General features: G+C 39.0%; 1 protein-coding gene across 1 annotated transcript in view; it reads right to left on the reverse strand.

Moving 5' to 3' along the window:
• Window positions 1-23486: 23486 nt before the first annotated feature.
• The window catches only part of LOC114260163 (uncharacterized), a 31292-nt gene continuing 30853 nt past the window's right edge, over window positions 23487-23925 (reverse strand). The window contains exon 6 of the mRNA XM_082876449.1: window positions 23487-23779. Coding sequence (XP_082732575.1) covers window positions 23487-23779 — 293 coding nt within the window. The remainder of the gene's footprint in view (window positions 23780-23925) is intronic.

Below are 23925 nucleotides of genomic sequence, written 5' to 3' on the forward strand. Positions count from 1 at the left end.
GTGTTGACCACCCTTAGGCCTCAAAAGGCCTCATTTTGAGCCATTTTGTGCTAGCTCCGGGATTTTGGTGTTGAGGTCTCTTCACCACTGAAATCTTGAGGGATTTCAGTGGTGAAGATGATCCTTTGAAGTCCCAAGAAGGAGAGGGCCACCCCCTCTCCTTGTTGTCCTTGAAAAGGGCACATTTTGGCCTTCCTAAGGAAGCCTATGCTTGAGTGTGTGTTGAGCATGTTTGGTTTGTTTTTCATGCTTATATATCCATGATATAACATGATTTAAAGTTGGTTTTGGAACCTTATGCATGTTTAGCATAGTTGCCATGTAATGCCATGTTTGTGCCTTAACATGATCTAGGTTGTTAGCCTTAGTTGGAGCATGTTTTAGGCTTGCATTTGTGAAGATTATGTGCTTATTTTGCCATGCTTTAGCTCTGTCCATAGTCGTTTGGGCCGATCTTTGCATGCCTTATATGGCTCCTTTGCATTTAGGCTTGTTGGCTTTGAGTATGTGCATGTGTAGCATGCCATCTTTGCATGAATTTGATGAATTGGGATCATCTTGCATGCTATTTCAGTCCCATTTCCATGCTCGTTTGATTGCCTCGCATGCCTCTTTAATGCTTTGAAAGTATGTGTTGCAATGCTCCATGTTTTGGCCATGGTATATGCCTTTGTATTTGGGCCATTTAGATGCCATCTAAGGGGTCCTTTAGGTTTGTTTTAACATGCTAAACCTCTGATTTTGGTCTCTCTTTGCATGCCTTGTTTGGTCTTGCTTAGTGTAGTTCAATGCCTCATTGATTTGCTTTGAACGCTTAGGCCTTTTGGTGCATGTTTTGGCTTGATTTATAACTTGATTTGGCATCATTTTATAAACATAATTTTAGGGTTCATGTTGCATGCTAATTAGTCCATGATCCCTCCTTTCAAGTGTGCTTGAATGTTGTTTGATTCATGCTTAAGTGTTGGTCCTTATGTGCATGTGTGTGTGCATGCCATTTAGCCCTCACCTCTTAGCACATTGGCTACTGTTTTAGGCCTTTTTTTTAGAGCCGCCTAATTCATGTTTAAGTCCATCTTTGCACTCATTTGTATTGCCATATGCATGCTTGTATGCTTGCATGAGTTGATTGCCATGCCATGTTGCATTCCTAGCTTGTATGCCTAGGTTGCATTGCATTTCGCATGCATGCCTTGTTCCTTGAATTGGTGATAGGAATTGGGCCTTATTTGTTTGATTGGTGTGCATACATTTGAAATCAAAGATGCATACTCGGTTCTTTGGGCCACCATGCATGGAAATGCATGATTGGTGGTCCAAGAACCGAGGCACATGTCCCTTTGAGTCATCACAATGATAAGAGACATGGTTGATGCATACATGCCTTGAAATATGCTGCCATGCCTTGTTTTGCCCTTTGTTGCTGTGAGTTGCAGGTTCTGCAGGAATACTCTGCCGACCAGCAGTGTAATGTGCCGACCGGCACATTTTTCTCTGCCGACAGACCCTATTTTGTGCCGATGGCCATACTACACTGCCGGTGGAAGTTTCATTCAGCCGGTGATGATCCCCTCTGTCCAAGGATGTAGTCCTGAGGCTTTGACAGCCTCCAGAGGAGGAAAGGAAGGAAAACAGAGGCAGCTTGCGCATGGTGGCGCGTCTCCCGAGACGCTTTCCTGCTTTAATTAATTTAATTTAATTTGTTAATTAAATTAGTTAATTTGTAATATTAATTAGCTTGCGTAGTTAGTTAATTTGTAATATTTATTCGGTCCCTCCGAGCGAGGGCAAAACTGTAATAAGTGTGTGTGGGTGTGTGTACGTCTTCCATCCCCACTTCTTCCTTCCCTTTTATTTACCTGCTTATGATGGTAGATTAGGGCACATTTATTTTAGCATACCTTATGCTATGCATGCGTGCATTCATGCATTTGTTGACATGCATTAGGCTCGGTACATCACGCTAACTGCATTTGTACTTCAATTCCAAATTGAATACGTGCATCAACTGATCGCATTTCATATGCCATGCTTAGGTTAGCCGAGCCTATCTAATTACATCCTGTATGTGCTGCATTAGCCACTTTTAACATGAACTAGGACATGCATGTTTGCTAACTAGTTTACTGTTTTGGCACGGAGTACGATGTAAGTATTTTTGCTTTAGCATCCAGCATGCGTGTGAGTGTTGCCATGACATTATGCTTGCCATGCGGCTAAGTGCTTACATGAGATAAACTGCTTGAATGCCTGTGGGTGGAGGTCAAATTGCTTAAATTGGGATAATGCGTTAAAACTGCGATTTTTTAAGCCCACTAGATAGTGGCAAAACCATCTTTTCCAAAAGCCCACTTGAAGGTGGCAAAACCTGCATTTTAGCCTACTTACGAGTAGCAAACCATTTTCAAAACAAACATGAAATGTTTTGTTCCAATTTGGGTGATTTGGTCTATACTTGTTTGCTGTGCGCACAACGTAGTAATTCTAGGCTAATAACCGGTTTAAGAACACATAAAGTTTTCAAAAACGGATATCACGGTTAGTAGAGGCCGGTCTTCGGACCGGGCGAAAGGGGGTGCTCATAGCTGACCTTCCCCGATCGTACCCAAGCTCCCGAGCCGAGACAACTCCGGTGATGACGGACATGTGGCCTTCGGTACCGAGTCAGGGTTTCCTAAATTCTCCCATAAAAAATATTTAGGTGGCGACTCTGTATCTGGCAAAGCAGTCCATGTTTGGCACTACTTTCTCAAAAATCTGTTTCTCAAAACGATTTGCCAGATTTGGACTCTTTGGTTCAGATTAAGAACCATGACACCAATTGAGTCCGAACTGTAGCACGAGGCCCACGGGCGCTGTTACAATTAGAAATACCACTCACATAGTTTCTTCACACGTCGGGGTCGAGACAAGCCCAAGTCCTACAAACACATGGCAAAGCCTATTGAATGCACCTTCAACAAGTTTCGTATGTACACAAATGGTTTCGGAAAACATGCTGGGCACCAACCAGGTCCAGGCCGAGGTTCCACACCTCCTCGCCGAGGTGTGTCCCCGAGGGCCACATGCAAGGAAAAGAGGTCGGGAAACTCTGGGTTTCCCTCTACTGATGAACATGAGGAACATGAGTGTGAAAATATGAAAAAAATATGAATGTTCGATTACAATCTGTTATCACAAATCTGGGATCTTCATGTTACGAGTTTGAAAACATGGACCTGGGTACCCATAGTTGAAAATCATGCAAGAACAAACACAAAACATGAGTCTAGGCAAAAAGCTTTCGGATCAAAACATGACTTTTCTTGAAGAACGCATGAATGTCATTTTCTCTTTCTAAAATCGAGCTTCAAAACGATGCATGGCTTACAAATCATTTTCAATCATGTAATGCAATAACGTAAACATAGAGAACATCATGAGCAGATCAAGAATCTAACCTTAGAATGCGGATCTAACGGTCGGATCTCTAGGAACCAATCTTGAAGATCTACTTCCTCACTCTAAAACTCTTTCTTCCTCCTAGAGCTTCTCTCTCTACAAGGCAAGGTTATGACACCAAATGATAGCTTTCTATACCCGGTTCTGGGGTTAACCCTCTGCTGAGACACGTGGCGGCGACTGGTTGGGTTCTTCCTGAAAAGGTGGCTGACAAACCAGACAAGGCATGGTGGAAAGGGTGTTCAACAAGCAAAGCGGTATGGGTTCTCTGACGAAGCAATGACATCGGCTGACAACAAGGCGTATCTAACACGCTACACGGAATGGCACTCCAGCAAAGGAATGACATCGGCTAGCAAAGGACTTCGGCAACTAAGGTGACAATGACCTCGGCTAGGAAGGACAACACTTGGCTGTGCCACATCTTGGCCTAGATGCGCCACACCTCGGCCTAGGTCATACCACTCCAGGACGAGATCACTTGGGTGCAGGGTAACATCTCGGCTAATGTGGTCAAGGCAAGGACTGAGGTCGACAAGGGGTTCCAAGATACTATTACTAGACTAAGGATGACCTCGGCTTGGAATAACATCGGCTAGTATAACTCCGGCAAGGCGTGACCTAAGTTTCACATCAAGGAAGGAACAAGACAAGCATACTACACTTAGACAAATCACAAGGCTTCAAGACAAGGCACGGGTCACAGTAACTCAAGCGAAACAATCACAACACACACATGCAAACTTAACAAATCATAATCACACAGATGCTCATGAACATGATGAGAACATAAAATGTGGGTTCCTACATCTCTATAGAAGAACTTTCATCCCTTCTATGCTCAAAATCTATTCACATTCATTCCAAGATCAAGAAAATTAATGCTCATGAACCTTCAGTTGCGTATGCTGCTTCTCGTGGTTCTTCTCATGATTTTTTTTCTCGAGGCCGATCTTATTCAAAGGTCACAGAGGTGGTTCTCGACATGGCTCCAATCGAGGTCATTTTTCTTCCAGAGGTAGAGGTAGACAATTGTTTAGCAATTACAATCACAATTTAATTTGTCAAATCTGTGGAAAAACTAATCACTCAGCTCTGTAGTGTTGGCATCGATTGGATGACAATTATTCTGTTCAAAATCAGCAGCAGTCACAGCAATTTCAAAATCAGTCAAGGCCATCTTCATTCAACTCATATTCTACTTATTCTGCCTATCAGCCTCCATCACAATCACCATCTGATTTTACAAAAACCAGAGCTTTTGTGGCTTCTGCTTCCTCTCCATCTCAGTATGATTCCTCCCCTTGGTATCTTGATTCTGCTACATCTGACCATATGACTCATGATTTATCTCAGTTGAGTCTTCATCAACCGTACCAAGGAACTGATCACATCACTGTTGGTAATGGTCATTCCATTCTTATTCTTCATACTAGCAAGGGTATTTTGCCTACTCCACATCATACTTTTAAACTCAATAAAGTATTGCACACTCCTATTGCTTCCAATCTTGTGTCTGTGCACAAACTCACTAAAGATAATAATTGTACAGTCACTTTTGATGATTCTTCCTTCATTGTTCAGGACAAGCACACTGTCACGACCCGAACCCGCCCCCATGGGTTAAGGACGTAACCAGCCAGTAATCCTGAGATTACCTACGGCCTCAAACCAAAATAGACATAAGTCAACAGAGTAGAGGGGCCAAACAGAAGCAATAATCAAAAACTTTGTCCATAGAGCCGTGCTTATATGCACTTCAAAACAAACCAAACTTATATACGTTAATAACCCACGTCAAAAGTACAGTACCATAAAATTCCTTACAGACAGGATCATCTAACTAAGTCAACCCATGACAGACTATTTATAGATATACATAAAGTCCTTGCCGGAAAGACAAAATATAATTACATAGCAAAAAGGCAAGGATAGGTCTCAAGAGTGAGACGCAAGGCTGACTTCCTCAAAACTTGTATTTTTCCTAGAAGACTTCACTGGGGCTGGGTTTGGACTTCCCTTGGCTCACCTACAAACACATGAATGAGCGTGAGCGATAGCCCAGTGAATAATATCAAATACAGAAGTCATATAAACAATATGTAGAACAACACACTCCAAACGGCCTTGGGCCCAATTCATATTCCTACTTAACATATGTACATTTGTACAAAGTTTAGATCAAGTGACTGTAGTTCTAAACATATTGGCCTTTGGCCCATTCTGATTTCCATCTACGTCAAAACGGCCTTCGGCCCATTCATTCTTGTCGAAATGGCCTTCGGCCCATTCTTGTCAAAACGGCCTTCGGCCCATTCAGTCTTGTCAAAACGGCCTTCGGCCCATTCATTCTTGTCAAAACGGCCTTCGGCCCATTCATTCTTGTCAAAACGGCCTTCGGCCCATTCAGTCTTGTCAAAACGGCCTCCAGCCCATTCATTTATATCAAAACGGCCTTTGGCCCATTCATCTGTGTCAAAACGGCCTTCGGCCCACTCATTCATGTCAAAACGGCCTTCGGCCCATTCATTCTTCTCAAGACGGCCGTCGGCCCGTTCATTTATATCAAAACGGCCTTTGCCCCATTATCTCCATCAAAACGACCTCTGGTCCATTCATTTATTCGTATCAGGCTTTTGTCCACGATTCCAATTAGCAAATTCATAAGGCTTATAAGAGAATAACAATTGGACATTCACAAGCTTCTAAATATTGATATTACTCACAGTGATCGGCTTATGGATTTGCCTTGGAGCTTGACCCTACACATTTCATGAACACAAAAAGGGTCACTAACAGTTCAACCCATTTTTTGCTTCACACGTTCCTCATTAGGCTTTATTCATATCTCATTAATTCATTTACAATGCTTAACATATGCCTAAGAGTGCTCACAAGTGAAAGAGAACAGAAAACAGAACTCAGAATGCAAAAACAGAATCTCAGAAAACAGGGTCCCCGCTCGAGCGTGGACTTCCCCGCTCGAGCGGACCCCTGGGGCCTGCAAAAGTGCTGGATATAGGAAATTTAAGCTCGAGCGTTAAATCTGGCGCTCGAGCGGAAGGCCTCTTTACATGGCTCCCCGCTCGAGCGCGAACTTACCCGCTCGAGCGGAAGCCATGCCTGCAAAAAGTTCTGGATGTCTCATTTTTACGCTTGAGCGTGACCTCAGACGCTCGAGCGAAAGTCCATCCTACGTAGCTCCCCACTCGAGCGTGGACTTCTACGCTCGAGCAGACATCAAGGGCTGCAGAAAATACTGGGATCACGTATTTCCCGCTCGAGCAGCCTTTACCCCGCTCGAGCGGACATCAAAATCTGGAAATTCCAGATTGAGCTCTTGAGCTCCAATTCGAAATCTCAGCCTCAATACTAGCATGCAATGGCTCAAATCTCAAATATAATCATACTAACGTGGTACCAATGCAAGATTATAACATTATGGAGTTCAATTCTTGTTTTATCTGTATGCATGTCTCACAACATGTCAAACTCAACATCAACATAACAAACTCATGCATTCAAGCTCATGTCTTCTCAAAATGTACATGCATGTGATGAATTAGCCACATCCTCAACTTAGATGGCACAAATGATGATTATAACATGAGCTTCAATTAAAATTGTACATGGATTATACAAAACATGCAAATTCAAGGTACTTTCTTACATGCATGCACATAATGGCCTTCAATTCAACCAAACCTCTTCAATTTCCTCATAATCAAACTAAATCATGTTCTTGACCATTATTTCAACTTGAATTCACAATTTACAACTTAATATTCATGAATTCACTTACCTAGAGGCTTGATTCTCCCAATCTATGGTCAAAACTTGAATAATTTTCAAGGCTCCCAAGCTTTGAGCTAAGTTTGCTCAATTCTCTTCTCTCCTCCTCTCTACAGCCGGCTCTCTCTTCCTCTCAACAGTCTAACTCAGATTTTTTTGAGTTCATAAGGGCTAGAGGAGAGTGTAATGTTGTCATACAACAAGGCCCACTAACATAATATTTCAATATAAAATATTTGGGCACTAATTCATCAATTAAATCGACTTAATCTGGCCCGAATCAATTTTTCAATTAAATTTTACCGTAGGCTCTAAAAATTATGCCAGTCACGATGGCGTAATCAATTTCGGGTTCTGTGGCCGATAAGGCCCTCAATTTAATTTTCAAAACAGATTATTCAGACAGGTATTCCTACGGTGAACAGATAAGACTTCAAAATCACAAACATTCACATAATGGCACATAAAATCATGCTAAACACATAATCATACTCAAATTAAGGATCAATTAGCATATTACGGGACAGGGGTATCACACACACGAAGGACATTCTACATAAGGGACTTAATTCACATGGTTTATATCACTTTCATGCATCCAAGCCTTTTTCTGCTGCTGCTATTCCATCTTCATCATTTCATTCTCATAATGCATTCTGCAGTTCAACTACCAATAAAGTGTCTACCACTGTTTGGCACAAGAGATTGGGACATCCATTCTCTCTCAAGTTCAATAAACTCAAACATTTTTTTTCTTCCACTTGTAATAAAGTCAAGGATGATGATTTCACTTGTGTTCACTGCTGTGTAGCAAAAAGCCATAGATTACCTTTCAAATTGTCTAACTCTACTGTTCAAAAACCTTTTTCTCTCATTCATAGTGATGTATGGGGACCATTTTCCCTTTCTCTTTCTGGTTATAAATACTATGTACTCTTTGTTGATGACTATAGCAAATTTACTTGGCTTTATCCATTTATGTTACAAAAGTGAAGTGTATGATAAATTTGTAGAATTCATAGCTTATGTTAACAATCAATTTTCCACTCACTTGCAAATTTTTCGCACAGATGGAGGTACTGAATTTGTCAATTCATCCATGACTCAATTTTTCAACTCTCATGGTATTCTCCATCAACTTTCTTGTCCCTATACACCTCCTCAGAATGGAGTCTCTGAGAGAAAACACAGACACATTACTGAGACTGCCATTGCATTGCTTCATCAATCTTCCATTCCTATTAAGTATTGGTTTGATGCTATCTCTACAGCCACTTATCTGATTAACAGAATGCCTAAGTCTAAGGCTCCTTATTCTTCTCCTTATGAATTGTTGTTTCACAAAGCACCTGATTACTCTTTCATGCGTGTATTTGGATGTCAATGTTTTCCATGGCTTAAGCCTCACACTTCTCATAAACTTTAACCTAAATCTACTTTGCGTGTTTTCCTTGGTTATCATCCTTCTTACAAAAGGATATAGGTGTCTCGATCCTTCTTCTGGTAAAGTTTATCTGTCTCGACATGTCATTTTTCATGAGAATACATTTCCTTTTGCCACTCTTTCTCCTCCTACTTCTCAGACGTTGTCTATTCTTCAATCTTTTTTCTGGTCTTCTTCTCCTTCTCCAACTATGGATCATCAATCTTTATTTCTCCATCACTACCACCAGCTCCCATATCTTCTTCCTCTTTACCTTCTTCATCATCTCCTGTGCCACTGTAGCCCACTGTCCCTCTGAAGTCTATTGTGATTTCACAGCCAGCATTACCTCATTCTGTTAAGTCGGCGCTGCCTCAGCCTGCTCCTTCTTTGCCACTGCCTCAGCCTGCTCCTTCTCTGCCATCAGATCCTATTCCTTCTCCTCCTGCTCCTATTCCTACTCCTATTTCTTCTATTTTTATTGATTTACCTCTACCTCTACCTCCGCCTTCTACTAATTGTCATTCTATGATTACTCGATCTAAAGCCCATCCTCACGTCTTCATGGCTTCTTCTCATGATTTTTTTGACACTGAGCCCATAACTTATCAGCAAGCTCTCACCTCCTCTATTTGGCACACTGCCATGTTGGACGAATACAATGCTCTTCTAGCTCAAGGTACTTGGTCTTTGGTTCCTTTGCCTTCTTCTAAATCTGCTATTCGATGCAAATGGGTGTTCCGCATTAAGCACAATTCTGATGGTTCTATTGCTCGTTATAAAGCTCATTTGGTTGCAAAAGGGTTTCTCCAACGCGAAAGCATTGACTATACTGAAACCTTTAGCCTCGTTGCCAAACAACCTACTATCCGTGTCTTATTGTGTGTGGCTCTGCATTATCATTGGCCTCTCAAGCAGCTGGACATTAGTAATGTTTTTCTACATGGTACATTGGAAGAAGAAGTCTACATGACACAGCCTCCAGGCTTCACTAGTCCCTCTCATCCCAATCATGTTTGTCTCTTAAAGAAGGCTCTCTATGGTTTGAAGCAAGCGCCTCGCGCTTGGTATTCTACCTTCTCCAGTTTTTTACTGTCTCAAGGTTTTCTTAATAGTCAGTGTGACAATTGTTTATTCATTCAAAGGACTTCTTCCACTATTACTCTTCTTCTTGTATATGTTGATGACATCTTGGTTACTGGTAATAGCTCTTCTCATATTCAATCTCTTCTTGCTCAAATGCATACAGCCTTTGCCATGAAGGAGCTCGGGGATATTTCCTATTTCTTGGGTATATCTATACAGGCTTATGGTGATTCCTATTTTTTATCTCAACACAAGTATGCTGCTGATATCCTTATTAAAGCTGGTATGACCACTTCTAAGCCTTGCAATTTCCCTGTATCAGTTAAGCCTTCTCTTGCTCCAGACTTTGCTCTTCCATTTGATCAACCTGAGCTTTATCGCAGTATTGTTGGTGCACTCCAGTATCTTACTATCACAAGGCCTGACTTGTCTTTCTCTATTAACCAAGCTTGTCAACACATGCATGCTCCCACTATTGCACATTTTGCTGCTGTCAAGAGACTGTTACGCTATGTTAAAGGGACTTTAGCCCATGGACTTACTTTCAGTCCTAGTTCTTTTGAACTTCAGGCCTTCTCCGACTCGAACTGGGCTGATGATGTTCTCGATCGTCGCAGTTCTTCTGGCTACTGTGTGTATCTTGGGTCTAACCTTATTTCTTGGTTTGCTAAAAAGCAACCAACCGTCTCAAGGTCCTCTACCGAAGCTGAATATCACTCTCTCGCACACACCACCGCTGAGCTTACTTGGTTAACAATGTTACTTCGTGAACTTCAACTGCACTCTCACATTCCTCCTATTCTTTGGTGTGACAACCTGTCTGCTATTGCTTTAGCTTCCAACCCTGTGTTTCACACCCGTTCTAAACATATTGAAGTGGACTGCCACTTCATACGTGAAAAGGTTGCTACTAAATAACTACTTCTCAAATATGTTCCTTCTCTTGATCAAATTGCTGATGTCTTTACAAAGCCTCTCTCCGTTTCAAGATTTAACTATCTTAAAGCCAAGCTTCTGGTCTCTCACTCTCCCATCAGCTTACACGAGGGTGATACAGATACTAGTTCAGATGCATTAGCCACAGCTTCAGATTTAGCTTCTCCAGCTATAAAAAACAGAGCTTCAGCTTCAACTGCATATGCATCATGTAGTCAGTTAGGAATTGGTTAGCTAAGTTGTTAGGAGTTAGTTACACTGTTAGGAGTCAGTTGCACTATTAGAGGTTAGTTATCTGCTTATCACAGCTGTTATTTTACCTTCTATAAATACAACCTGTATGTAATATCAGATTAATAAGAAGAAATGAGTTTTCCACAAATCTCCCCATGCAAATTACATTCCGATAAAGAGAGTTTGGAAAGAGATGAGAGGTTTCCAATGGAAGGAGGGATGGTACTTGTTAATACTCAAGGCTAAAGTTCCAAGCCTTGACAAAGAGCCCAACTCAGCTGGGATGTTTCCGGTTAGGTTGTTGTCGATCAAGTTCAACCATTCAAGTTTTGAGCAGCGAGAAAGGTTGTTGGGTATTCCACCGTCAAACTAATTGTTGCTGAATTCTATTGTTTGTAGCCGAAACAAGCAACCTATCTCCTGTGGGATTTGGCCGTGGAAGCTATTGTTTTGAAGATCAATGCTTTTGAGAAAGGAGAGGTTTCCTATATGAGGTGAGAGCGATCCAACCAGGCCTTGGGAATCTACAGTGATTTTTTTTGTAATGGATGAATAGATTATTGCATCAAGATAGTATATATATAATATTATAATTTGAAATTTCCCAGACTTTTTTATTTTTAAATTTTATTATTTAATATTATTTTATCTTCTTAAAATGTGAGCAGTTAAAAGAAAAAAGTTTGTTGAGACATAGAGCCAATTTGAAAACTTCATAAAAAGCTAAAAGTCAACTTTTAATCTATTTTTGGTCACATTAAATTTCATACTTTCTACACATTTTTTTTAAAAACTCAAAAAAAATTAAAAAGTCAATTTTTAACCATCTTTCTAAAACACTCCAGAGATACTGAAAGACTAGGGATGAAGGTTACAATGCAGCAATAGGATGGAAATTAATGTTGATGGTGGTGGAAGCAATTATAGTAGATAAAATTTCAACAATGATATATAATCCTAATTTAAGAGTTTTGAATAGAGTTTTAATGAATTCACAGATCAAAAGAAGATGAAAAGTACTAATGGAAAAGTAACAATAATTAAGCATGGACTAGTGTTACATAATTAGAATTTCTTTAGAGCTCTTATTTTAGAACTACCAAACATTTTTATAAAATTTTAGGTCTGCCTTCTGATTTGATCGAGAATTGAATGCTGATTCTTTCATTAAGGTACCAATCGTAATGAATGTTGATCGAGAAGCAATTTGCAATAGAATGGAAATGAATATTGATACTGATGGTAGAAATGGCAATGGGCCGGGATGGGGCCGGGGATTACACTCCCCGTCCTCGATCCCCGAATGTAAAAAACTCCCCATCCCCGCCCCCAATTTCGGGCGAGGAACCCATCACCCCTGCCTCCTAACGGGGACCGGGTTTCTCCAACCCTGAAAAATCTCCGACCCTTCTTTTTTTTTCTAATCTTTACAACCAAATAAGTTTGAATCAAGTTGCATTGTTCCTCTTTCCAAAACAAAAACAACAGTGAATAAGAAACCTCAAATAGTAATTCATTTCCTATACAATTAGCTGAAACCATGAGATGACATCAAAACATCATGTTAGGCACATGTTGATATCCATCAAACCAATTTCTCAAACTAAGAACCACCAAACCAACATCAAAATGAAAATTTGTATGAAGGATATATTAGAATTTGTAAATTGCAAGTAGTTACAAATCTTTCAATGTAAACAACTAACACGTATACAAATCAATTATATCTCCATCGAAGAAACTTTAAGTCATTATCACAACTAACAAATATGCAAATCAATTATATCTTAGAAACAACCAAAATACATAGATCCAAAACAAAATCAAGCAAATCGCAACATATGTATCGTAAAAATCAAATGGTATCTACAAAAGAGGATGAAGAAGAGTGAGACCAAAGAAAGAGAGAGAGAGAGAGAAGAACAATGATGGAGACACCTTGTTCACCAGCAGCGACGCCTTGTTCTGGCCTCGATCGTTGTAGATCTAAATTCACTTTCGCCGAGATCGAAAATCCTAACCATAACTATCTCTTGCCGAAGATAGCGGAGGAGAAAGGAGATCGACGGTGATGAGAGGAGGGAAAGGAGTACAACAAAAGAGGAGGGAGAAGAGGACAACGGAGGAGGAAGGAGAGGAGGACAACGAAGGGAGGGAGATCGGCGGTGATGTGAGGGTTTTAAAGAGAGAGAGAGAGAGAGATGAGAGGTGCAGGCAGCCAGTCTGCTTGTGTGTGAGTATGAGGTTGTGTAATTGTGTTTTAGGGTTTGTTTTATATATATAAAGGGTATAATAGCAATTTCATATCGAGGGAAACGGGGACCCGGCCAGGACAGGGGCTAGGGAACGTATTACTGTCCCCGCCCTAAAATTTGTCGAGGATTCATTTTCGAATACCATCCCCGGCCCGTTGGAGGTATTTTTGGGGAAAAAGCCGTTCTAATCGGGGTATAGGGCCGGGTTCCCGTCGAGTCGGGTTCAAATTGCCATCCCTAAATGATGGTGATGTAAACTATGCACCATCAATTGTAGCACATCTTTGGGTCCGATTTATAGCAAATTTGGAAGCAATTGTAATAGAGAAAGGTAATATTTGGTTTAATTTTTAAAACATGATTTGGATCAAAATATAAAAAAGTTCATTTGATTAATAAATTTTTAAAATACAATTCAAAATTTAATTTTCTCTCTTCACTGCCCCTTTTTTTATTATTATTATTTTTTTTTTTGATCAGCAAAGAAAAATTTCATTAACAGCATAAAATTAAAGGTACAGGAAGATGACATGTATCGAGAGAGATTTGGAAAGTACATAATACCCTTACTACTACTACTCGCATCCATACAACCAATCCCTTGGCCTCACGATTTTTTTTTTTAAACAAAAAAGTTAAGAAGAACTTAACTAGAAAATAAAATACAAGACTCCCCACAAAATCAACCCACATAACCCGACTCCCAAGCTGCTGCACTTCCAATTCACCTGTGCTGCCAAGACCCACGCACGCCACCAAAGCCAAGACCCACGCCTGCTGACTCACCATCACCCAACCAAGACCCAATTCACCTGTGCGGCACTCCCAAAGCCCACACTACCCAACCTAAAAATCATTCAGCAGCCCACCCAAACCAAGACCCATGCCTTCCAAGGCCTAAGCCTGGTAACACTTGCCAAATGAATATTAGCCACCTCCTCTACCTCTGCTGCTGACTCACCATCATCAGCCTCTTCTTCCACTCTTCTTTCACTCTGTTATTGCCCCTCTACCTCTGCTCCGAACCTACCCTGGTACACCATCCTCCTTGCCTATGTAACCATCTTTCAATTCCATGCTAGCAACCTCTTTGAAGGCCAACTCCTATTCAAGCCCCTAAACAAAAACTCACACTACCAGCCGAGCCTACCAAGACCCCCGTTAGAACACCCATCTCCACTTCCACGATCGGAACACTGCTTTTCCGATTCAAACCTCCGATTCAAAACCCACTCCTTTTCCGATTCAAAACTCACAGCAACCGAGCACTAATTTTCTGACTCAAAACTCACAGCAACCGAGCACTGCTATTCCGATTAAAAACCCACTACCATCACCAGTTCCATGGTCGGACACCTCTGTTTCGATCCAAACTCCGAACACACCCACTGCAGAAGCTCCAAAGTTAACAACCCAAAACAACGAACAACCTTCGAGGCACCTCCATACATCTAGATGAAGTTCACCCCTCAAACACCCACCCGAAAAGGAGCACTCGAATGAAATCTTAGATCTGGATCTAGATCTGAACTCTTAGATTTTAGATCTGGACCGAAGCATCACCATAGATCCAAACCAGAGTTCATCCCTCAAACTCCCATTCGCACAGGAGCGCCCGAATGAAACTCCTAACCAGATTAGAACAACCTCTATTCCGGTTTCAAAACCGACAACCTTCTACTCTGTTTTGACCCCTATTCCAAGCACCCCCTGGTGAAACAAAAACATACAACCCCAATGGGAGCTGGACCAGTAGCACCGAAACACACCTAAGTGGGAAAACATTGTGGGAATCAAGTTATTATAAGGAAAAACCAACACACAAACACGAGAGGGAGCTAGACTAGCCGACCGCCATAGCCTAAGGCGACGGCCGACCAACCAAAAGTGAGGCCCAGGGGTGGAGGTTTTTAGAGAGAGAGAGAGAGAGAGGTTTTTGACGTTTTTTATCCCCTTTTTTTATTATTATTAATAAATCAATCAATTACTTTTTCTCTCTCCTCTCACCTCTCTCTCCTCTCTCATTCTCTCACATTTTACATATCAATCAATCAAATTTTCTCTCACACTCATCTATTAAACTAAAACAAAATTATAAATGATCCTAAAAATATTTTCATAATTGATAACCAAACAAATTTTCAACTTTCAAAACTCTTTTCAACAAATTATCTTTCAAAATATAACTCAAAACTCAAAACTCATTTCAAAAACTAAACAAAACGTAATTATTTTTTCAAATTATTCTTTAAAAATTCACTTATGTCCTTTTAATTATATTAATTCTATACTCAACACTATTTAAATTATGATGAATTTGATCCACTTGAATTTTTATATAAATAATCCAGAAGAAATTATTAAAAAAGATTGATCATTATAACGAAATAAATTATGAGTTTTAATACTGTCAATTTAGATTCTACTTTTTTGATTTTTTTTTTTTTAATTTACACCATTTGTGTATTTTCATTTAGTAAAATTGATGAAAAAAAGAGTATTTTAGTCATTAAGTTTTATATAAGTGTACATAAAATGTCTAAAATATTTCTTTCCATTAAGTTTAATGATTAAAATATTATTTTTTCATCAAGTTCACTTAACAAAAATTAAAATATGATTTAGATTGAAAAAAAAAATCAAAAGATTAAAATTTAAATTGATAAAATAAAAAAATTATTTTATTATAAGGAACAAATCCTTTTTTTAAAAAATAATTTTTGAAATAATCCATTAAAAGACACTAAGGCTCTGTTTGCTTTCATATAAAATATTTTTGTCAAAAATATTTTACTCGTTTTCCATTGTTTGGTTGAACAAAAAGTAAATAAAATATTTTTTAAGCAAAATATGTTCGCATCATTTTCTCAAAAATGACTTACCTTTTAAAATTCCGTAAGTCAATTTTTATAAAGTTAACTCTCACTCGCTATCTTTCTAACACATTTAGTTTTTTCAAATAAATATCTTAACTCATTAAAAAGTCATAAATGACATTTTATTAAATCAAAATTTGTCTTTTAAGCAATAAAACATTTGGTTAATTACGCTTTGCACCAAATTCCAATTTGACCCTTGCACATGAAATCATGATAGTTAACCCCCTACACTTTTGGTCAAATCCCACTTTGGTCCCTATATATAAAATCGTGATAGTCAATCTCTTGCACTTTTGATCAAATCCCACTTTGATCCCTACACAAGTATCAATGTCCCATTTTCTGTTACTCTATTGTTTAAATCTTTAACAGAATCCAGTCATGTGATAAAAATGCGATTACGAATGAGAATATAATCATTAGAATTATAAGGGCATACACGTAGGATATGAGGCAGATTTGTGTAATAATTTTTCGTTTCTTAGTATACTAGTTAGTGTTTCTAATATTATTGAAAAATGGGTTGGGTTTGCCTCCAGGTCTGGACTGGGGAGTGTTATTTGGGCTTGTGGGATCCACCGCTAATCTTGTTTCGATGATCCAATCGTTCATTTTATAGGGTTTTTTGTGTCTGTCGTCCATGAAAAAAATCAAATTGATCGGATAATCATAATTTCTTTATTTTATTATATTTGCCTAAAAAAAATTAATAATTTATTTTAAAAATATATTTGCCGTTCATTTTTTCATAAGCAAACATGATAAAATGAATAAGTTGCAATTATCAAATTGAATTAATTTTCTTTCATGAACAATATACGCAAAAAACTTTACAAAATAAACGGTTCGAATTATTGAAATAAGACCTAGAATAAATCTCATATGCCCGAATAATATCCAAATGAGGACAGGAAGTAAGCCCAACCTTTGGGGAAAGAATTGCTATATGAACCATGAATGGGTCAACTATAGCGTGTCTTTGGGTCCTGATTTATTGCAATGTTAAAAAGCAATCAATTCAAGCAGATAGATTGGAATCTCCATGGATAAGAGAGAGAGAGAGAGAGAGAGAGAGAGAGAGAAAAAAGTATTGAGTTATCATTCTAAAAAAGTATCCCAAAGCTGACCTTATTAGACTATTTTCAAACGTTTTATCAAATTTTTATTAAATTTAAATAAAAATTTGACAAAAAATTTAATCTAATATGATGCCACAGTTAAATTTATTATTATTATTACTATTATTGTTTTGTGTAGGAGGTGGTTCAAAGCATAGTGGATCATAGCACTAAGGAAGGAAAGTGGAACATGGGGTATGGTTTGTGAATCCGTGGAAGCTGCTGCTGGTTCGTGGCTCTTGGAGAATGAGAAATTATCTAACAGTTGTTTTAACTGTTGAAATATGAGCTTATAAATAGGTTGAAAGTGGAAAAGATGAGGAATCAGCATCAACCAACACATCAATTTTATCTAAACTAGTTCAATTCGGAGTAAATTTCTCTTCTCTCACTACAGCATATAAGAGTTTTAGAGACCAAATGTTTTGGTCTCTGAAAATGAAAATTTTGTTACAAAAGACATTTAGGGGGCAATTTTCATCGTTATGAGGATAGTCGTTAAAAGGTCGTCCCTAAAAAGTCAAAAACACGACTTTTAGCGACAAAATTTTGAAAATGTCACTAATAATAGACATTTAGGAACAAAATAATTTGGTCTCAAAATAGTTCATTTTTTGAAACAAAAAATTTGGTCCCAAAAGGATAATAATTCATCACTAATGTCCAATTTTTGTTGCTAAAAATATAATAATGACACTTTTCGCAACAAAATTATTTGGTCCCTAAAAAATAATTTATCTCTAAATTTTGGTCTCTAAAACCTTAATTTTTTGTAATGTCTAAAGCAGTTTATTATCATTAGTAGTTTTAATTCAGTAGTTCAGTAATCGTTTTTTGATTCTTGTAATCAGTAACTCTATTTTTTTTGGTAACACAGTCTTCTGTCTATTCATCTTTCTTTCTCTTTGATTTCTTTGTCGCATTTTATTTTATTTCAAAACTCTACTTTCTTGTATTTCTATCCCAATTTTTACCATATGAACGTATATATATATATATATTGAATTATATAACTCTTAAGTGCTTATCACGCAGGACAAAGTGTATTGATGGGAAACATAGATGATTTTTCCCTCTTACCCTGATTTTGTAATCACATTTTTGTCATATGACTGGATCTTGTTAAAGATTTAAAGATGAAGTAACAGAAGAGGGACATTGACACTTGTGTAGGGACCAAAGTGGGATTTGAGTAAGAGTGCAGGGGATTGACTGTCACAATTTCATGTGTAGGGACCAAAATGTGATTTGACCAGAAGTGCAGGGGGTTAACTGTCATGATTTCATGTGTAGGGAGCCAAAGTGAGATTTGGTACAAAATGAAGGGGTGCAAAGTGTAATTTACCCTTTCAATTTTGTTATAATGTAATCCTTCCTTATGGGTCGTTAAAATTTTAAACAGAAAAAAACCACATGCAAAAATTAGAGAGACTAAAGTAAAATTTATTTAATACATCAATAGTCTTCTACTTTCTTTTGAATTTCACTTTGATATCTCTAATCTTGCACATGATCTTTTTTCGTTCAAAATTCTAACAATAAATGACGGACTAATTTGAATTGTTTAAAAGTGTTTACGTGATCTTTTTTCTAGAGATCACACTCATTAAAAAAACAAAGTAACCCCTATGTATTGATGTAAAAGGACAAAGACCAACTTAGAAAATATATATATACACAGAAACACAAACAAAGATCCCTGATCTCTCTTCTAACTTATCAATTTCAAGGTGGTAATCAAACATAGAAAAACGCGTTCTATAAATAACATTTTTTGCAAAAACAAATGGTACATAAATGCCAATTTTGAGCAACAATTTAACAATGACTAAAGAGCGGGAACTATATGGCCATGCAATTTCAAAGGAAAGATACAACAAAATGATAATTCTAACACACAATCTTAGTTGGAAATATCTCACATGAACATATTTTTTATATAATACAATCTAGTCGAAGGAAGGAAAAAAAAAGTGACAGTTATTGTAGACACCCCATTTTTGACCGTCCTCAAGACTTGGATGTCACCGTTTGAACACTCGGTGATTATCCATGTTTGTGTACGTTCGGAGTTCTCGGAGGTCTCGGCTCGCGCGCCTTGCCTCAGGATCTCCGAACTCGACTGTTTAGTGTCTGGTTTTGCACCAAACACTTGTGTTTTGCCTTGGAAGGGCAGGGAATGCCTTGTGAGGCATCCCCACTCACCACCGGCAGTGGCTAGAGGCCACCGGCTGGTTTTTGCTGTCATCGGCACTATTTGTTGCCGGTCGGCACATTTTGTTGCAGGTCGGCACTATTTTCTGCCAGTCGGCACTCTTTTTTGCCAAAATGGCATTTTTGGCCGGCCGACTACTGTGCATCTGCTTTGGCAGATATTTTGAGACAGCTGTCTTGCTTTTGGCTCCCCTCCATACACGTGTATGGAGGGATTTCTCTCATGGAAGCTTGTCTTGTAAGCTTTACAAGACAATAAGCTTCTATAAAGAGAAGCCTTGTCTCTTGGCCTTAGGGTTAGAGACTTTAGAAATTTTAGAGACAAAAAAACACAGAGAGAAGCTCTGGTTTTTAGGGTTAGGATCCATACATATCCTATCTCTCTTTTTCTCTCTTTGTGCTCTAGGTGTTTTGTGTCTTACTATTGCACACAAACACCTAGTGTTTCACCTTCCTCTAGCTACTGAGGTTCTAAGGGACTGATTTTAGTGTTTTGGTGTTGGATTCAAGCAAAGGAAGGCCATTGGAGCATCATTGTTGAAGAGGTCTTCAAGGGTAAGAATCTCACCCCTTTATTCCCCATTTTTGCACCTTATTTCTACCTATCTTAGAACTGTTTTTATGCTTAGTGTATAATACAAAAAAGTTCTATTTTTTAGCCCTCTTGATTGTTTATTAAGAGTGTTTTGTGGTTTGAGGGTGTTTGACCCCTCTTAGGCCTTGAAAAGCCTCATTTTGTGCTATTTTGTGCTAGTTTCGGGACTTTGGTGTTTGGGCCTCTTCACCACTGAAATCTTGAGGGATTTCAGTGGTGGAGATGGTGCCTTGAAGTCTCCAAAAGGAGAGGGCCACCCCCTCTCCTTGTTGTCCTTAAAATGGACCATTTTTGGCCTCTTGAGAGAGCACCTAGCTAGGCTTCATGTTGACCATGCCTTAGTTGTTTTTTGTGCTTAATATGTCTTATTATACCTCTGTTTTTACTTGGTTTTGGTATACCATGCATGCTTAGCATACCTACCATGTAATGCCATGATATTGCCTCAATGTGCCTTAGGTTGTTAGCCCTTGTTGGAGCATGCTTTAGGCTTAGTCTTGTGGAGCATTTGTGCATATTTTGCCATGTTTTAGGTCTTTCCATGGTTGTTTGGGTCGGATTTGGCATGCATCATATAGCCCCTTTGCATTTTGGCTTGTTGGCCTTAAGCGTATGAGTGTATAGCATGACATTTTTGCATTGATTTGGTGATTTGGAATCATCCATCATGTCATTTCAGACCTTATAGTATGCTCGTATGCTTGCTTTAGTTACCTCTTTGATGCTTTGGAAGCTTGGCTAGCATGTTCCGTGTTTTGGCCATTTTGCATGCCTTTAAATTTGAGGCACTTAGATGCCATCTAAGAGTCCATTTTGCATGGTCTAGGCCTGCCTTGAACCTATTTTAAGTCTCCTTAGCCTTGTGAGGCTTGGTTGGCTTGGTCACGGTTCAAGCCCTTTTGACTTGCTTAAAGCATTTAGGCCATTTGTTGCATGCTTAGCTTGACTTGTTGCTTGGTTTGGCTCCATGTTTTAACATGATTTTCAATGCTTATGTTGCATGCTAATTGTCCATGATTACCTTCTTTCAAATGTGTTTGAGAGTTGTCCAATTTGTGCCTAACTGTTGGCCTTTCAACATGTGTATGTGTGCATGTGTATTTGGTCCCTCATCATAGCACTTTGGCCACTGTTTTGGGCCATATTAGAGCTGCCCAAATCTTGTATAAGTCCATCTTTTCATCCATTTGCATTGCCACATGTTTGCTTGTATGCTTGCATAAGTGCCTTGCCATGCCATGTTGCATCCTTAGCTTGTATGCCTAGGTTGCATTGCATCTTGCATGCATGCCTTGTTCCTTGAGTTGGTGATGGGAATTGGGCCTTGGTTTGTTTGTATGGTTTGCATTTCATTTGACATGAAAGTTGCATACTTGATCCCTTGGGCCATCATGCATGGAAATGCGTGATTGGTGGTCCGAGAATCGAGACACATGCCCCTTTGAGTCATTACCATGATAAGGGACATGATTGGTACATATATGCCTTGAATTGTGCTGCCATGCTTTGCCTTGCCCTCTGTTGCTGTCAATTGCAGGTTCTGCAGGCATTCCTTGCCGACCGGCAGTATATATTGCCGACCGGCAGTAAACGAGCAGCCGATGGATTCATCTTGTGCCGGTGACTACACCACACTGCCGGTGGCAATTCTATTCAGCCGGTGGCACTCCTCAATGTCCAGAGAAGCAGTCCTGAGGTTTTGACAACCTCCAGAGGAGTGAAGGAAGGAAAACAGAGGCAGCTCATGCATGGCGGCGCATTTCCTGAGGCGATTTACTGTTTTCTTAGCTTAAGTTAATTTGCTTAGTTGATTAGGCAATTTGTAATATTTAATTAGCTTGCGTAGTTAATTAATTTGTATTATTTATTTGGTCCCTCCGAGCGAGGGCAAATCTGTAATAAGTGTGTGTGAGTGGTGTGTATGTCTTCCAATCCCCACTTCTTTCTTCCCTTTTACTTGCCTGCTTTGATGGTTAGTATTAGGGCACGTTTAATTTAGCATACCTTATGCTATGCATGCGTGCATTCATGCATTTGTATTGCATGCATTGGGCTCGGTACATCATGCTAACTGCATTTGTATTTCAATTCCAAATTGAATACGTGCATCAAATTGATCGCATTTCATATGCTATGCTTAGGTTAGCCGAGCCTACTTCGATTGCATCCTGTATGTGTTGCATTAGTCATTTTTAACATGAGCTAGGATCACGCATGTTTGCTAACTAGTTTATCGTTTTGGCACGAAGTACGATGTAAGTATTTATGCTTTAGCATCTCGCATGTGTGTGAATGTTAAAGTATGCTTGCCATGCGGCTAAATGCTTATGTGTTAAACTGTTTTAATGCCTATGGGTGAAGGTTGGGTTGCTTGAGTTGGAAAAACTCGTTGAAATCCGTGCTTTAGCCTACTTGCAAGTAGCAAAATCCGAAACATTTTCCAAAACAAACGGATATGCAATGCTTATTTCCAAATTAGGCAATCTAGTCTATACTTGTTTGCTGCGCGCATAACGTAGTAATTCTAGGCTAATAATTGGAATAAGAACACATAAAGTTTTCAAAATCAGATATCACGGTTAGTAGAGGCCGGTCTTCGGACCAGGCGAAAGGGGGTGCTCATAGCTGACCTTCCCCGATCGTACCCAAGCTCCCGAGCCGAGACAACTCGGGTGATGACGGACATGTGGCCTTCGGCACCGAGTCAGGGTTTCCTAAATTCTCCCATTTTAAAATATTTAGGTGGCGACTCTGTATCTGGCAAAGCAGTCCATGTTTGGCACTACTTTTTCAAAAATCTGTTTTCTCAAAACGATTTGCCAGATTTGGACTCTTTGGTTCAGACTCAGAACCGCAAACAAAAAATCGAGAGTCCGAACTGTAGTAGCATAAGGCCCCTCCGCGGGCGCGTCTACAATTATTTATTCAAGCAGCTGATGAGGATGATGAATGATCATATGAACTCATAAATGAGGCAATAAAACACAAAGCTACCACTTGTACTCTATTGGCTGATGGAGTAGCATATTGAGGAGGTAACCATTATTGGAGGACCTTGGAAGTAACCTTGATCAACAAAACAATAAACATGCTTTAGTTCACTTTAAAAAAAGTAAAAAATAAAAAAATTAGAGCCAATCAAAAAGAAAAGAAAAATGAGAACATGAAATTGAGATGTTTCAGAAGAGGGAAAGATGCATTTTAGTCGAGTAATGCCATACATAAACAAATTTCTCATCAAATTTTCTTACGACGAGTCAAAAATTTAGTGGGGTCCATAATATTAATAAATATATTGAGAACTCAATGTCTTTGTATCTAGTGGTAAGAAAATCAGGTAAAAAATTCGTTTGTGTATAACATTTCTCATTTTGGTAATGGATATGCATGGGTCAAGAGGGTATGATACACACCTTTGGCTTTTATGTTGCAAAATCTCTTCCAATTGCCTAGCCTTGGTTCAACCCTTCATTCATGTATGTATTTTTTATCTTACGCAATTCGCTAATAACACTACCCATTTCCATTCGATTTGTTGGTGATGCCATTGAACAATGCAACCCCAATTCTCATAATGGAAACCATGCAGTCTTTAATCCAACTTCTTGTGTTATGCTCCAATGGAATGCAAGGATCCACAATCTCCATCACCCGATTAGGCAAAGCATTCTTAATGAAGTTATGAAGATTTAGATGATCTTTAAACATAGTGTCAGTTGGTCCCTTACCTGTAAATATCTCCAGTGAAAGAATCCCAAAGCTATATACATCCCCTAGTGTGGAAGCCATTTCACCCATGCTGTACTCTACAAATTGTCTAATGTTAGTGTGCAAATTGTTTGTAATGTTAGTGTGAAAAGTGAGTCCAGTTAGTTGACATAGTTGTAATCCCAATAGAAAATGTGGTATATATGATTGCCTTAATTTCATCTCCGTCAATAACAATATAAGT

This window comes from Camellia sinensis, chromosome 6 (genome assembly GCF_055761805.1).
Source record: "Camellia sinensis isolate YWXY chromosome 6, ASM5576180v1, whole genome shotgun sequence".
NCBI classification, from domain to species: Eukaryota; Viridiplantae; Streptophyta; class Magnoliopsida; order Ericales; family Theaceae; genus Camellia; species Camellia sinensis.